Below are 15,227 nucleotides of genomic sequence, written 5' to 3'. Positions count from 1 at the left end.
GGGATAATAAACACAGTGATGTCACAGCACAGGGATAATAAACACAGTGATGTCACAGTACAGGATAATAAACACAGTGATGTCACAGCACAAGGGTTATGAACAAATCTAAAATATAATTTTCACATTTACCAAGCTGGGTTGCCAACCTAAATTTGTATTTTTTTCTGGATCATTTATCCAAAAATCACGGACAGCAAACATTTTTTATGAACAAATTGGAATACTATATGAACTATAAAGATTATAAATAATAAAGTGAGCTGCTGAAGTCCCCCCAGCCTTAAAAAATTAAAAAATAAAAATCACAGACACATCTAATTTTTTTACGGACTTTCCAGGAATTTCTGGACAGTTGACAGCCCTGTTACCATCTCTGTCCAGGACTGCAGTATATGTAAGTGCTAAATAAATATATAGAAAGAAGAGGTAAACACTGTTCAATCATAGTAAGTGGTTGACGTCACATTATGGGTATAAAGCGCACAGTGACGTCACAGATCACGGATGAATTCATATAATTATGTTCCACTTGTCAGCTTAGATATTGCTCTAAAAGTAGTGATTTTACCTCGCATCGACCTTTTTGTACTGTAGAGACGAGTAACTACAAGGCGCCACTCCGCCATACTGTCTACATGCACTTACTAATTGTGTCCACTAGAGTGCAGTATGGTACATTTAATCTTTAGCTGCGGAACGTCAGGAAGAAGGTTAAAGTTTCCGTGGGAAGGACTACAGAGCGCAAAGATAGAGGACACACTGTAACCATTATGATGTCTTCACGATCCGCGCCATTTTTGCTGAGGCAAATAATCGCTTCTCTGTGAGTTTTGGTCTTCTGAAATATGGCTGCCAACCCCAAACTACTACCCAAAACTTCCTGTATTGTACATGTTCCTCTTCTGGGGAGTCTCGGGGTTACATGAGGTTGGAGAGATTGTGTGGGGTTGGTTTCGCAGGGAATATGCTGGTAAGTATTCTAGGTAAGGGGTGTATGGGTGCATTGGCCATCAACATTGGTGGTTGTTAATGCTTTGTGGCACTGAAAGTTCCAGGGAGTCACAGTATATATAGTCCTGTTGCTCATTACAGCTACAGCCATAGATTGCAAGACTAAGTTGCTGCTTCCAATTAAAGGGGTTGTCTGGGGGGTTAAATATCGATGGCCTATCTTCAGGATGGGTGTCGGTGGGGGTCCGACACCCAGCTGATCAGCTGTTTGAGGAGGCCATGTGATGGACATGATGTCACTGGCCCAGGAAGAGGCCACAGCGCAGTCGTCTCCTCAAACAGCTGATCGGAGGGGGTGACAGGTCTCAGACCCCCACCAATCTGATCACGATACCAAAATTTTGATTTGATTTCGATACCTTAAAAAAGTATTGCGATACTCAATACCATTCGATGCCACGTGAAAAAAAGAAAACGCCAAAAAAGCCGCGAGCATTCCGCATTTTATGGAACGTCCTGCCCATAATAGAACAGTCCGATCCTGTTTTTTTGGCGGGAGAACGTGACAAAAAAATGGTGAATTGCGCGGTTTTGATTTTTTTTCCCCCCTGTTACGGCGTTCACCGCATAGGAGATATTTTTTTATATTTTAATAGTTTGGATGTGGCGATATCTATGTAATATTTTATTTATTTATTGTTTATATATTTAATAACTATTTCCCCCTTTTCATCCCTTGTCCTATTCACCCTGATGGAGCTCTATTAGGGTGAATAGGACCTCACACTCTGTGCACACAGCAGCAGGGAGATTACCATGGCAGCCAGGGCTTCAGTAGCGTCCTGGCTGCCAGGGCTTCAGTAGCGTCCTGGCTGCCATGGTGCATAACTCACATAAGTCCAGCCCTTTGGCAGCAGCACTCTGCTGTATGTAATGGAGGGGGAACTGCCTATAACATCCTCCAAAAACCCACTTGCAAAAATAGGAAAAAGTGAGAAAATTCAGAAGAGAGTGCTACATAGTTACAATAAATGTAAGGCCATTGTTAGAAACAAGAAGAATTACAAATAAATAGAACTATGAAGCTCCCCCCCCTCCCCCTGCTGACATGGTGAGGCAGTGCACAGTTCCCTATGGAAGCCTTTATCGGTGTCAGCTGCGCCCCCGCACTATGACGCAGTTCACATTGCAACTTTTGAGCTCTGGGTTTTCTTTTTCTACTGAAGCCTTGTTGCTAATACAAAGAAATGTAATTTCATCCAACGTTATTGTAACCTGATAGTTGCCGGATTACTGGATATTTTGGATGATCAAATAGACATTGGCGACTATATCTAAGGGCTCATGCATACGACCGTAGCCTGTTTTTTTGCGGTCTGCAAGTTGCGGATCTGTAAAACAGGTATACCGGCCGTGTGCGGCATGGAACGCCCGGCCCTCTATAGAACTGTCTTGTACTTGTTCGTTAAATGGACAAGAGTAGGACATGTTCTATGCAGCAGAACGGACATATGGATGAGGACAGCACACAGTGTTTTTACACCGTCATTCGCCACTTGGGAGTGGTGGGGGCCAGTACTTCAGCTTCGGCAAAGGTACTAATATTTACATACTGTAAAAGAGGAATAAAAAGGGACTGGAGTAGTTTTTACTTCAGGCGCGCGGATTGCGAGAGGTGAGCCTAATTTATGAAGCCTCGTCATAAATTAGGCAAATACTCCGGCAGCAGAGGAGAGAAACAAAGACCAGCGTAAAAGGCCGATCTTTGTAAATGACCCCCCCCCCCCCCATTGTCTTCCAGTTCAGGAAACCTGTGTGACAACCACTATGGGCTGTAATGGCTGCTTTTAGTGGTTGTCACTGTGAGAGTTTTGCAGCTGACGTCTTCTTAATATTCCTTCTTTTCCTTAAGCTGATTGTACAACCATGAAGGAGAGACCCAAGACTGGAGAACCTACCTCCTACACGAGGGTCGTGCTGAAGAACTTCTCTGAGTATCATTACCTGAAGGTCCAGCTGTGAGTATCCGTGTCCTGCTGCTGCTGCACTGAATAAGGCTACTGTCACACTCGCGTTTGGTGCGGCTCCGTCATGGATCTGCACAGACGCATTCGTTCAGATAATACAACCACATGCATCCGTTCAGAACGGATCCGTTTGCATTATCTTTAACATAGCCAAGACGGATCCGTCTTGAACACCATTGAAAGTCAATGGAGGACGGATCCGTTTTCTATTGTGTCAGTGAAAACGGATCTGTCCCCATTGACTTACATTGTGTGCCAGGACGGATTCGTTTAGCTCAGTTTTGTCAGACGGACACCAAAACGCTGCAAGCGTGTCCGCCTCCAAAGCGGAAAGGAGACGGAACAGAGGAAAAATAATGCATTCTGAGCGGATCCTTTTTCATTCAGAATGCATTAAGGGCAAAACTGATCCGTTTTGGACCGCGTGTGAGAGCCCTGAACGGATCTCGCAAACGGAAAGCCAAAACGCCAGTGTGAAAGTAGCCTAAATCACAGACCGCAAGTAACGGATAAAATTGTTATATTTTTTTTTTCTTCTGCAGAGTATTTGAAGACAAGATTGTCAAGATTTCTGCAGCTCAGTTCAAGTCATTTATTCTCTCAGCTTTAAAGGAATTGCACGGAGAGGTAATCTATGATACTGTTACTCCCCTCACTCTCACCATGTGACATGCAGGTCCACTCCTCTGGGGCATCAGATCTTCCTCTACGTCAGACACGCACAAGCAGCTGACACTCTGGTGCTGAACACATTAGCTGGAGCTTGAAGTTATGAGCCGTAGTATATATACCATGGTGCCCGGAAAGGGAGGTTAGGCCTTATGTCAACGGTCGTGTCTGTATTGCAATCCGCAAACTACGGATCTGCAAAATATGGACACGTTCCATGTGCATTCCGCATTTTTCTCAGTCCCATTACTAGGAATGACCATTCTTGTCTGCCACACGGACAAGATCCGTATCTGCCTCCGTGTGCTGTCTGTTTTTTCTTAGTTTTTTTGCTGACCCATAGACATGAATGGATATTGGTACAATCTGCAAAAAATGCGGATCGGACATGGATACGCTATGCGGTCATGTGCAAGAACCCTTAACCTTCTAACGGTGCATTCACATGACAGTTTGTTTTTTCGATCCGCAAAAAAATAGGTGTGTTGTCTGTGTTGCATCCTTTTATTTTTGCGGACCCATTGCGACAATGCTTATTCTTGTCCACAAAACGGGCAAGAATAGGGCATGTTCTATCTTTTTTGCGGGGCTGTGGAACGGACATATGAATGCGGACAGCACACAACGCGCTGTCCGTATTTTTTGTGGCCCCATTGAAATGAATGGGTCCATATCCGATCTGCAAAAAATGAGGATCGGAAGCGGAGCAAAATGAAGCCTAAGGCCCCTTGCAGACAAGCCTGAGTGGATTAGGTCCGGATGCGTTCAGGAAAACTCACACCATTTTGCAAGCAATTGCAGTCAGTTTTGTCTGCGATTGCGTTCCGTTTTTATCGCGCGGGTGAAATGCGCATTGATGTGTTTTTCACTGATGGTTGCTAAGAGATGTTTGTAAACATTCAGTTTTTTATCACGTGCGTGAAAAACGCATCGCATCCGCACTTGCTGGCGGATGCGATGCATTTTTCACGCAGCCCCATTCTCTTCTATGGGGCCAGCGTTGCGTGAAAAACGCAGAATATAGAGCATGCTGCGATTTTCACGCAAAGCACAAGTGATGCGGGAAAAACAACGCCCATGTACACAGACCCATTGAAATGAATGGGTCCGGATTCCGTGCGGGCGCAATGCGTTTGCATCACGCATTGCACCCGCCCGGAAAACTCGCTCGTGTGAAAGGGGCCTAAGGCCTGGAAAGTCAGGGGCAAATTTGCTGTGCGCTGCCCCTAGAGGTGAAGTTGTGAAGCACACCCATAAGGAACTCCATCATATTATAGCGCCCCCCTCAAATCTGCTAATGACTCTGCTGATAAGTGTTTGTTTCCAGGTGGGTGCTTCTATCCCGTTGGACCTGTTGAAGTTTGATGGACAGACGTTGTACGCCATCCTGAGAATTAAAAGCAGGTATGTTAAGGTTTGTCAGTCAGCACCTACATGTACGATATCGCTGTCAGTATTTCTGAATAACGTTGTTCTACTGAAAAACCGTATAATGGAGTCTACATGAAAAAAATGCAGCGACCACATTGTGTATGTGTACAGTAAATCTCCGTCTATTTGAAGGTGGCCTTGTCTTCATAAATCAGGAATGAGCCCTGGCTCTTGGTGGCTTGTTCTCATTTTGTTGTCCTCTCTGCCAAGGATCAGCCATCACGTTAAAGTCTCGGAATCCCCTTTAAGGCCTCCTGCACACGACCATTTTTTTTTGCGGTCTGCAAAAACGGGTTCAGTTTTTCCGTGATCCGTGACCATTTTTTCGTCCGTGGGTCTTCCTTGATTTTTGGAGGATCCACGGACATGGGAAAAAAAAGTCGTTTTGGTGTCCACCTGGCCGTGCGGAGCCAAACGGATCCGTCCTGACTTACAATGCAAGTCAATGGGGACGGATCCGTTTGACGTTGACACAATATGGTGCAATTGCAAACGGATCCGTCCCCCATTGACTTTCAATGTAAAGTTAGGAGTTAATATACCATAGGATCGGAGTTTTCTCCAATCCGATGGTATATTTTAACTTGAAGCGTCCCCATCACCATGGGAACGCCTCTATGTTAGAATATACCATCGGATTTGAGTTACAGTGAAACTCAGATCCGACAGTATATTCTAACACAGAGGCGTTCCCATAGTGATGGGGACGCTTCAAGTTAGAATATACTACGAACTGTGTACATGACTGCCCCCTGCTGCCTGGCAGCACCCGATCTCTTACAGGGGGCTGTGATCAGCACAATTAACCCCTCAGGTGCCGCACCTGAAGGGGTTAATTGTGCGTATCATAGCCCCCCTGTAAGAGATCAGGGGCTGCCAGGCAGCAGGGGGCACACCCCCCTCCCTCCCCAGTTTGAATATCATTGGTGGCCAGTGTGCGCCCCCCCTCCCTCCCTCTATTGTATTATCATTGGTGGCCAGTGTGCGGCCCCCCCTCCCTCCCTCTATTGTATTATCATTGGTGGCCAGTGTGCTGCCCCCCCCGGCCCCCCTCCCTCTATTGTATTATCATTGGTGGCCAGTGTTGCGCCCCCCCCTCTATTGTATTAATATCATTGGTGGCCAGTGTGCGGCCTCCCCTCTCTCCCCCCCCCCCCTCATTGGTGGCAGCGGAGAGTTCCGATCGGAGTCCCAGTTTAATCGCTGGGGCTCTGATCGGTAACCATGGCAGCCAGGACGCTACTGCAGTCCTGGTTGCCATGGTTACTTAGCAATATTAGAAGCATCATACTTACCTGCTGCGCTGTCTGTGACCGGTCGGGAGCTCCTCCTACTGGTAAGTGACAGGATCTGTGCGGCGCATTGCTTAATGATCTGTCACTTACCAGTAGGAGGAGCTCCCGGCCGGTCACAGACAGCGCAGCAGGTAAGCCACCTCCTCAGACGAGCTCCACTCCGCCCTTCGTTCTCCACCTCTGCTCACAGGACGCGGGTTAACCCTTTCAGCACTCTAATTAGTAAGAGCAGTTCCTTTATTCAATAGAGGGAGGGGGGGGCCGCAGACTGGCCACCAATGATATTAATACAATAGAGGGGGGGGGCGCACACTGGCCACCAATGATAATACAATAGAGGGAGGGGGGGCCGCACTGGCCACCAATGATAATACAATAGAGGGAGGGGGGGCCGCACTGGCCACCAATGATAATACAATAGAGGGAGGGGGGGCCGCACTGGCCACCAATGATATTAATACAATAGAGGGAGGGGGGTCGGGGGGGCCGCACTGGCCACCAATGATATTAATACAATAGAGGGAGGGGGGTCGGGGGGGCCGCACTGGCCACCAATGATAATACAATAGAGGGAGGGGGGGCCGCACTGGCCACCAATGATAATACAATAGAGGGAGGGGGGGCCGCACTGGCCACCAATGATATTAATACAATAGAGGGAGGGGGGGCCGCACTGGCCACCAATGATATTAATACAATAGAGGGAGGGGGGTCGGGGGGGCCGCACTGGCCACCAATGATATTAATACAATAGAGGGAGGGGGGGCGCACAACAGTCGTGTGCAGGAGGCCTAACATTGACGCTTCTCCTTCAGGAGTGTTCTGCGTGTTCGTAGATAAGGCAGAATATCCAGGTGTGGACAGATGTATTACCAGCAGAATCTGATCTTTCCTTTCAGTGGCCTCGTGAAGCTGTGGACCTCTCTGACCCTGCTGGGACAATACCAGGGCCACCAGTGCAGCGTTCGCGTGTTACAGGTAAACGTGCGAAGAGGCGACTCTGTGAAACACGTACAGGACCTCGAGAAACCATGATACTGGATGGACTTGTTTTTGTGGTCTTACTACATACCTGAGGGAACATTTTATGTAGCACGATAGTTCGGCTTTAGGCATCGATGCCCTTGTACCTGCTAAATACACATTCTCTCTATAATCATATTTTTTTTTGTTTTTTTCTTTTCTTCCTTCTATGTCGTTTTTAGGGACTGTGAAGACATTAGTACTAGGCTTGAGCGAATCCACCTTCGGATCTCCGAAGTCGATTCGTTCAAATACTTCAATTTTAATGTTGTTTTTGTACAGTATTAACATGTATTGGGTCCGTGGAGCCAAAGTCGCGTGAGACTTCGGCAAATTACTGCTGTATTTATATCTACGTCTTTAAAAACGATTTCAAATAGCAATCCCAAGCGGGCTTTGGTGCTGGCTGGTACCTATTTATACATTGAATTATCTTCTTTGTATCACTTGCAGGACTTGTACATTGACGGCTGTGTGCCTGCAAATGGGCCGTGCGGGGCGTAATGGGAGGACTCAGTCTAAGCAGACATGCACCGCTCGGCCCGTTTGTTGCTGCACAATTGGGAAATACAAGCGAATATAAAGATAAAGGTTCCGGATTGGTATCGGCCTCCTATAAGCTCTTCACTGGTCACGGTACAGTTAGGGCTGTTTCACACGAGCGAGTCCATTGCGGGAATCGCGCTCCGTGTGGGAGTGTGATCCTCCGCTCTGGACTTGCAGGAGCGCACGGCATTATCATGATTTATAATGCTATGTGTCTCTGCAGTGACATAAAGCTGTCAGTACGATTCTGTAGAAATAAGGCCAAGCAGAGGCACATAGCATTATACATCATGATAATGCCGTGCGCTCCTGCAAGTCCAGAGCGGAGGATCACACTCGCACACGGAGCGCGATTCCCGCAATGGACTCGCTCGTGTGAAACAGCCCTAAGGCTTTCCAAGGTGACAGTCTCTTTAAAGAGGCCCTGTCTCTTGCCCTGACATGTCTGTTTTAGTGACTACTTGCATTTCTAATGCAGTAACAATTCGGGAGCATCTATTCTTATGACCCTATGTTGTGCCGTTCCTCGATTTTTCCTGAAGAAAGTTTACAAAAGTATTGCCAGCAGTCTCCAATAAGGGTCCACCATGTTGTCACCAATCAGTGCTGCCAGTGTCAGCCTGTGGAGACATACCGCCAACTGGTGTCACCAAGATGAATTTCTATTAGAGACTGCTGGCAATTCTTTTGTAAAAAGGATATCTAATAGTGATAATAGAGGAATAGCACAACATAGTCCTAACAATTATGGAACATCTATTCTTCTTACATGAGCAATGCAAGTAGCTACTAAAGCAAACATGTCAGGAGAGGTGACGGGTCCTCTTTAAAGGGCATCTATCAGCAGACTTGTACCTATGACACTGGCTGACCTTTTTACATGTGCGCTCGGCAGCTGAAGGCATCTGTGTTGGTCCCATGTTCATATGTGTCCGCATTGCTGAGAAAAGTGATGTTTTAATATATGTAAGTGACCCACTAGGAGCAACGGGGGCGTTGTCATTACACCTAAAGGCTCTGCTCTCTCTGCAACTGCTGAGTGCTGTCCCCTTTGACAGGTCCAGGTCAATCAAAGTGCAGAGGGCACAGCAGTTGCAGAGAGAGCAGAGCCTCTAGGTGTAACGGCAACGCCCTCGTTGCTCCTAGAGGCTCATTTGCATATATAAAAACATAATTTTTCTCAGCAATGCGGGCACATAGGAACATGGGACCAACACAGATGCCTTCAGCTGCCGAGCACACATGTAACAGGTCAGCCAGTGCCATAGGTACAAAACTGCTGACAGATGCCTTTTTAAAGGGGTTACATTCCCTGTCACTCTTTTAACCAAAGCAATAATCTGGGCACCTGTTGATGCATCTTGCATTAGTATGTCCATACCTTAGTAGAGTGTATAGGAGGGTGGTTGTCTCCAACCAGATTGAGGGTCTATTCACTCTCAGCAGATGTAACATAGTAACATAGTAACATAGTTCATAAGGCCGAAAAAAGACATTTGTCCATCCAGTTCGGCCTGTTATCCTGCAAGTTGATCCAGAGGAAGGCAAAAAACCCTGTGAGGTAGAAGCCAATTTTCTCCACTTTAGGGGAATAAAAAATTCCTTCCCGACTCCAATCAGGCATCAGAATAACTCCCTGGATCAACGACCCCTCTCTAGTAGCTATAGCCTGTAATATTATTACGCTCTAGAAACACATCCAGGCCCCTCTTGAATACCTTTATTGTACTCACCATCACCACCTCCTCAGGCAGAGAGTTCCATAGTCTCACTGCTTTTACCGTAAAGAATCCTCTTCTATGTTTGTGTACAAACCTTCTTTCCTCCAGACGCAGAGGATGTCCCCTCGTCACAGTCACAGTCCTGGGGATAAATAGATGATGGGAGAGATCTCTGTACTGACCCCTGATATATTTATACATATTAATTAGATCTCCCCTCAGTCGTCTTTTTTCTAAAGTGAATAACCCTAATTTTGATAATCTTTCAGGGTACTGTAGTTGCCCCATTCCAGTTATTACTTTAGTTGCCCTCCTCTGGACCCTCTCCATCTCTGCTATGTCTGCCTTGTTCACAGGAGCCCAGAACTGTACACAGTCCTCCATGTGTGGTCTGACTAGTGATTTGTAAAGTGGTAGGACTATGTTCATATCACGGGAATCTATGCCCCTTTTTATGCAACCCATTATCTTGTTGGCCTTGGCAGCAGCTGCCTGACACTGGTTTTTGCAGCTTAGTTTGCTGTTTATTAAAATTCCTAGGTCCTTTTCCATGTCAGTGTTACCGAGTGTTTTACCATTTAGTATGTATGGGTGACTTGCATTATTCCTTCCCATGTGCATAACTTTACATTTATCAGTGTTAAACCTCATCTGCCACTTATCTGCCCAAGCCTCCAATCTATCCAGATCCCTCTGTAGTAGTATACTGTCCTCTTCAGTGCAAATTACTTTACACAGTTTAGTGTCATCTGCGAAAATTGATACTTTACTATGCAAGCCTTCTACAAGATCATTAATAAATATATTGAAGAGAATAGGGCCCAATACTGACCCCTGAGGTACTCCACTAGTGACAGTGACCCAATCTGAGTGTGTACCGTTAATAACCACCCTCTGTTTTCTATCATTGAGCCAGTTACTTACCCACATACAGATGTTTTCTCCCAGTCCGAGCATTCTCATTTTATATACTAACCTTTCATGCTGTACAGTGTCAAATGCTTTGGAGAAGTCCAGATATACGACATCCATTGATTCGCCGCTGTCAAGTCTAGAACTTACCATGTTCAATGTGCAAAATAAATCCAAGCATTTGCCGCAGAAGCAACCCCGTTGACATGGATTTTTCAGCTACAGACATGGTTGCACCGTATCACATGCACTTTGCCCCAGATTTCACTCCCTTCATTACAAAACCTAAAAATCCTGTAGATTATTTCTGTACAAGTGACATTTTTGTTTTTCACAATTGAAAGCCCCTGTTAAAGATGACTACCAACACGCTGATCTCCACCTTTCTTTCAGACCTCTCCTTTCCTGTTGGCATTGGCTGGTAACAGCAGAGAACTGGTGGTAGACTAGATCTTCCTGAGGATGTTCCATCACTTGGTCACCAGTGGCAGGGCACTTGGCGTCTCCTCTAACGTATCCAGGTTAAGTTGCTTCCATAAAGTAAGACGTGGGCTGTCACATCTGCAGGTTGGCGACTGCGCTGAGATCTCCAGGACCTTCACTCAGAATGACGTTAAGCTCTTCTCTGAACTGACTGGTGACACTAACCCACTGCATCTTGATGAGGCTTTTGCTGAAAACACAAGATTTGGAAAACCCGTCGTACATGGGGTTCTGCTCAACGGCCTGGTGTCCGCAGTGTTGGGTACAAAGCTGCCAGGGGATGGCTGTGTGCTCCTCTCTCAGGACATTCGCTTCCCGGCACCTCTGCATGCTGGAGAAGAGGTCGTAGCAAGAGCGCAAGTGACGGCATTAAAGAGATCGTTGGCCTTCATCAGTGTATCATGTATAACCGCTGAAAGCGGCCGGACCGTCATGGAAGGGAGAGTTAAAGTGCTGATTCCTGGCGAGTGACCTTATGACATTCTTTAAAGGGGTTGTGCAGGCTACAGATATTAAAGGGCATCTGTCAACTGACCTGTTACATGTGCGCTTGGCAGCTGAAGGCATCTGTGTTGGTCCCATGTTCATATGTGCCCGCATTAAGCTTTAATATATGCAAATGAGCCTCTAGGAGCAACGGGGGCGTTACCATTACTCCTAGAGGTTCTGCTCTCTCTGCAACTGCCACACCCGATCCACTTTGATAGACAGGGCCAGGCATTGCAAATGTGATCATGCCTGGCCAATTAAAGTGCAGAGGACGCGGCAGTTGCAGAGAGACCAGAGCCTCTAGGTGTAATGGTAACGCCCCCGTTGCTCCTAGAGGCTCATTTGCATATAATAAAACATAATTTTTCTCAGCAATGCGGGCACATTTGAACATGGGACCAACACAGATGCCTTCAGCTGCCAAGCACACATGTAACAGGTCAGCCGGTGTCATAGGTACAAATCTGCCGACAGATGTCCTTTTAATGACCATTCGTCATCAGTATCAGATTGTGGGGATTAGACGCCTGGCACCCCCACCAATCGGCTCTTTTGGGCAGCCACGGCGCTGGGATTTGTACAGTGGACAAAGCTGGAGGCAGATAGCTCCTTACACTGTCTAGTGGCCATGCCGGGGTACTGCAGCTCAGCTCTAGCTGCAGGACGCCTGTGCTGAAATCTACAATGTATAGAGCCATTCTGCTTCCGCCCCGTACACTGTAGCTTCCAGTGCCCGAACCAGGTGATCATCTGTTGGATTCCCACCAATCTAATATTGACCTATTCTGAGGATTGGTCATTAATATCTGGAGCGCGGATAACCACTTTAAGTTTATTTTAGGATTTTGTCTTTTCTTGAGGTCTTTGTATACAGGTCATTGTCGGAGATTCATACATTACAGAGACCTGCTCTCTTGCAGTATTGCTGGATTCGTACAGTCAGTCGTGATTGACAAATATAATAGTTTTCATTTATGTAAAAACAGGAATAAGACCAATAAAACCAACAAAGAGAAGACAAACTGAGTGTATTGTACTTAAAGGGGTTGTCCAAGTTATATTTATTGATGACCTATCCTCAGGATAGGTCATCAATATCAGATCGGCGGGGGTCCGACACCCGGCACCCCCGGCGATCAGCTGTTTGAAGAGAAGGTGCGCGCCACTTGTATAGGAGCGATCCGTACCATTGAAATGAATGGCGCTGCAGATGCAACGGCCAGCAGGTAAACAGTGAAGAGGCGGCAGCGCTGGCACGGCGCGCGCCTTCTCTTCAAACAGCTGATCGGCGGGGGTGCCGGGTGTCGGACCCCAGCCGATCTGATATTGATGACCTATCCTGATGATAGGTCATGAATAAATATAACTTGGACAACCCCTTTAATATGGTATCGTTGGCTTAGTAGCTGTTTACTGGTTATCGAGAGAACTAGACCAGTCATCAGGGTCCATCCCTCTAACGTAAACCACACAGATGGAGCCGAGCGGAGTGTGATATTTTTCCAAATTTCTGGTAATCTGTTCTGCAGGTAAACGTCCGACATTACCTTCCCTCAAAATGTTATCGCAATGCAACACAGAGGGTTAAATGAACAATTCAGCTCTGCTGCATCTGTACAGTGTATTAATATACAGATTATAATTAGGGATGAGCGAATCGACTTTGGATGCTTCATCCGAAGTCAATTCGTATAAAAAACGAAATACATTACGGAGCGGGCGCTCTGTACAGTATTAGAATGTATTGGCTCCGATGAGCCGAAGTTATTACTTCACCTAAGTCTCGCCAGACTTTACGTAATAACTTTGTGAATTAATTATTACTGTAAAAAAAACTCGATACCGAACTCTGGTACCACTTGGAACTGAACCCGAGTTCGGTATGAAGGTTTTTTTTCCAGTAAATGGCAGAAAATGTAGGCTGGGGGGATTCTGATAGTAAAGGGGTTCTCCACATATTGATAGTCCATCTGCTATTAAGTAGACGGCGTGCAGACCGTAAAGTACACCCGGTTGTGTGAATGCCTCGTAACTTAAAGGGGTATTACCGTCACAGACCATGGGGGCATATCGTTAGGGTATGCCCCTATTTTCTGATAGGTGCGGGTCCCATCTCTGGGATCTGCACCTACAACGTGAACGGAGCGGGGAGAGCGGTGACTGGAGGACCCCAGGTCTCCCGGGGTCCGGACACTGCCAAGTGCTTTCCCCATACAAGTGCGCTTGCGTGGCCACCACTCTGAGCGCTGGCTCGGCTATTTCCGTTGGCCCCATAGAAATGAATGGAGGGCGGCTGCGCATGCGCAGTGCGCCCTCCACTAACCTTTCCCCACTCCGTTCTTGGTGTAGGTTCGGGTCCCAGAGAACCTATCAGCCAATAGGCGCATATCCTAGCTATATGCCCCCTTTGTGATGGGAAAACCCCTTTAAAGAGGACCTTTCACCGGTTCTGACACTACCATATATAAATACCTGTCAGGGTAGGGCATACCTATGAGATGTGATATCGCTTATTTTTTTCCGCTGCGCTGCTCTGTTCCCCCTGTATGCTAATCCATACCATCATTACAGGGAGGGGGAGTCGACCGTGTTTCTCAGGGGGCGTCTTCTCCCTGGCTGTGATGTGCTCCGCTGCGATTGGCCAGCTCACAGCCAGGGAAAAGGAGACGCCCCCGAGAAACACGGCCATGTCCTCCTCCCTGTACCGATGGTATGGATTAGCATACAGGGCAGGAAACCAGAATGGGGGCACAGCGGGGGGACGGAGCAGCGCATAGAAAACATAGTAAGCGCTGTAACATGACTTCAGTGTGCCCTACACAGCCAGCTAGTTATATGATCATGTCAGGACCCGTGAAAGGTCCTCTTTATTGCAACATCCATTACTCACAGGATTGGTAATAAATGTTGGTTCCTTGGGCGATGCCTGACTGCTGGAGGCCCCAATGACCCTGAGAACAAGGGGGTCCCCCAAGTCCCCTGCACTTCCATTTCTACATAACTCCCATAGAAGTTAATTCGACATGAAGACCTGTCTTGTGGAAGGGTGACACTTAGGGCTCTTTCACACGAGCGGATCCCGTCCGGATAATCCTCTGCGTGAAAGAGAGCCAAGCCCCGCTCCGGACAGCAGAGACACGGAGCAGTAACATGATTGATGATGCTCCGTGCCTCTCTGATCTTTTTACTACAAAATCACGGTGAGCCCCATCTGCCTGGGGCTTCTGAGCAGAGTATAAATGTAGCTGGTTCCTACACTGCCCTGAATATTGTAGGCTTAGGTAAGTCCAAGAGAGGCGGTATATTAGTGTTAGGTACCCGTCTGCGGAAGCCACCTTGATGCCTGGTAGATGGGCCCGACACGCGTTTCATCAAAAATGTGCGCAAAGAGCTTCCATTTTTCCATGTATAGTAGGTATATTACCATTTGAATTTAGAATGATCCCAATTTCTCAGCTCTATTGTATGTATGTAAAATGTTGTGCAGCCATTTTTTTTTATCAACCATGTTTGCTTGATGGATATGCACCTGCGACTATGAATGTGCTAGTCTAAATCTTCTTGTGTTGAGATAAAGTTGTCACCGTGATTTTGTAGTAAAAAGATCAGAGAGGCACGGAGCATCATCAATCATGTTACTGCTCCGTGTCTCTGCTGTCCGGAGCGGGGCTTGGCTC

At 46.9% G+C, this 15,227-nt stretch overlaps 1 protein-coding gene across 2 annotated transcripts; it reads left to right on the top strand.

Annotated features, from left to right (window-relative positions):
• Positions 1–847: 847 nt before the first annotated feature.
• On the top strand, positions 848–11,670 carry LOC120979511 (ribonuclease P protein subunit p14-like). 2 transcript variants are annotated; one of them, XM_040408306.1, is made up of 6 exons: positions 848–973; positions 2,867–2,972; positions 3,524–3,608; positions 4,978–5,054; positions 7,276–7,354; positions 10,972–11,161. In XM_040408306.1, the coding sequence occupies exons 1-6, from the start codon at positions 895–897 to the stop codon at positions 11,026–11,028; spliced, it is 483 nt and encodes a 160-aa protein (XP_040264240.1). In that variant the 5' UTR covers positions 848–894; the 3' UTR covers positions 11,029–11,161. The 2 variants fall into 2 exon arrangements, with proteins under 2 accessions (XP_040264240.1, XP_040264239.1); XM_040408305.1 differs by lacking the exons at positions 848–973; positions 2,867–2,972 and having other exon boundaries at positions 3,543–3,608; positions 10,972–11,670.
• Positions 11,671–15,227: the final 3,557 nt, after the last annotated feature.

Source organism: Bufo bufo, chromosome 9 (assembly GCF_905171765.1).
Source record: "Bufo bufo chromosome 9, aBufBuf1.1, whole genome shotgun sequence".
Taxonomy (NCBI): Eukaryota; Metazoa; Chordata; class Amphibia; order Anura; family Bufonidae; genus Bufo; species Bufo bufo.
Note: the sequence above shows the minus strand (reverse complement) of the source record. Positions and strands in the feature narration are given on the sequence as shown.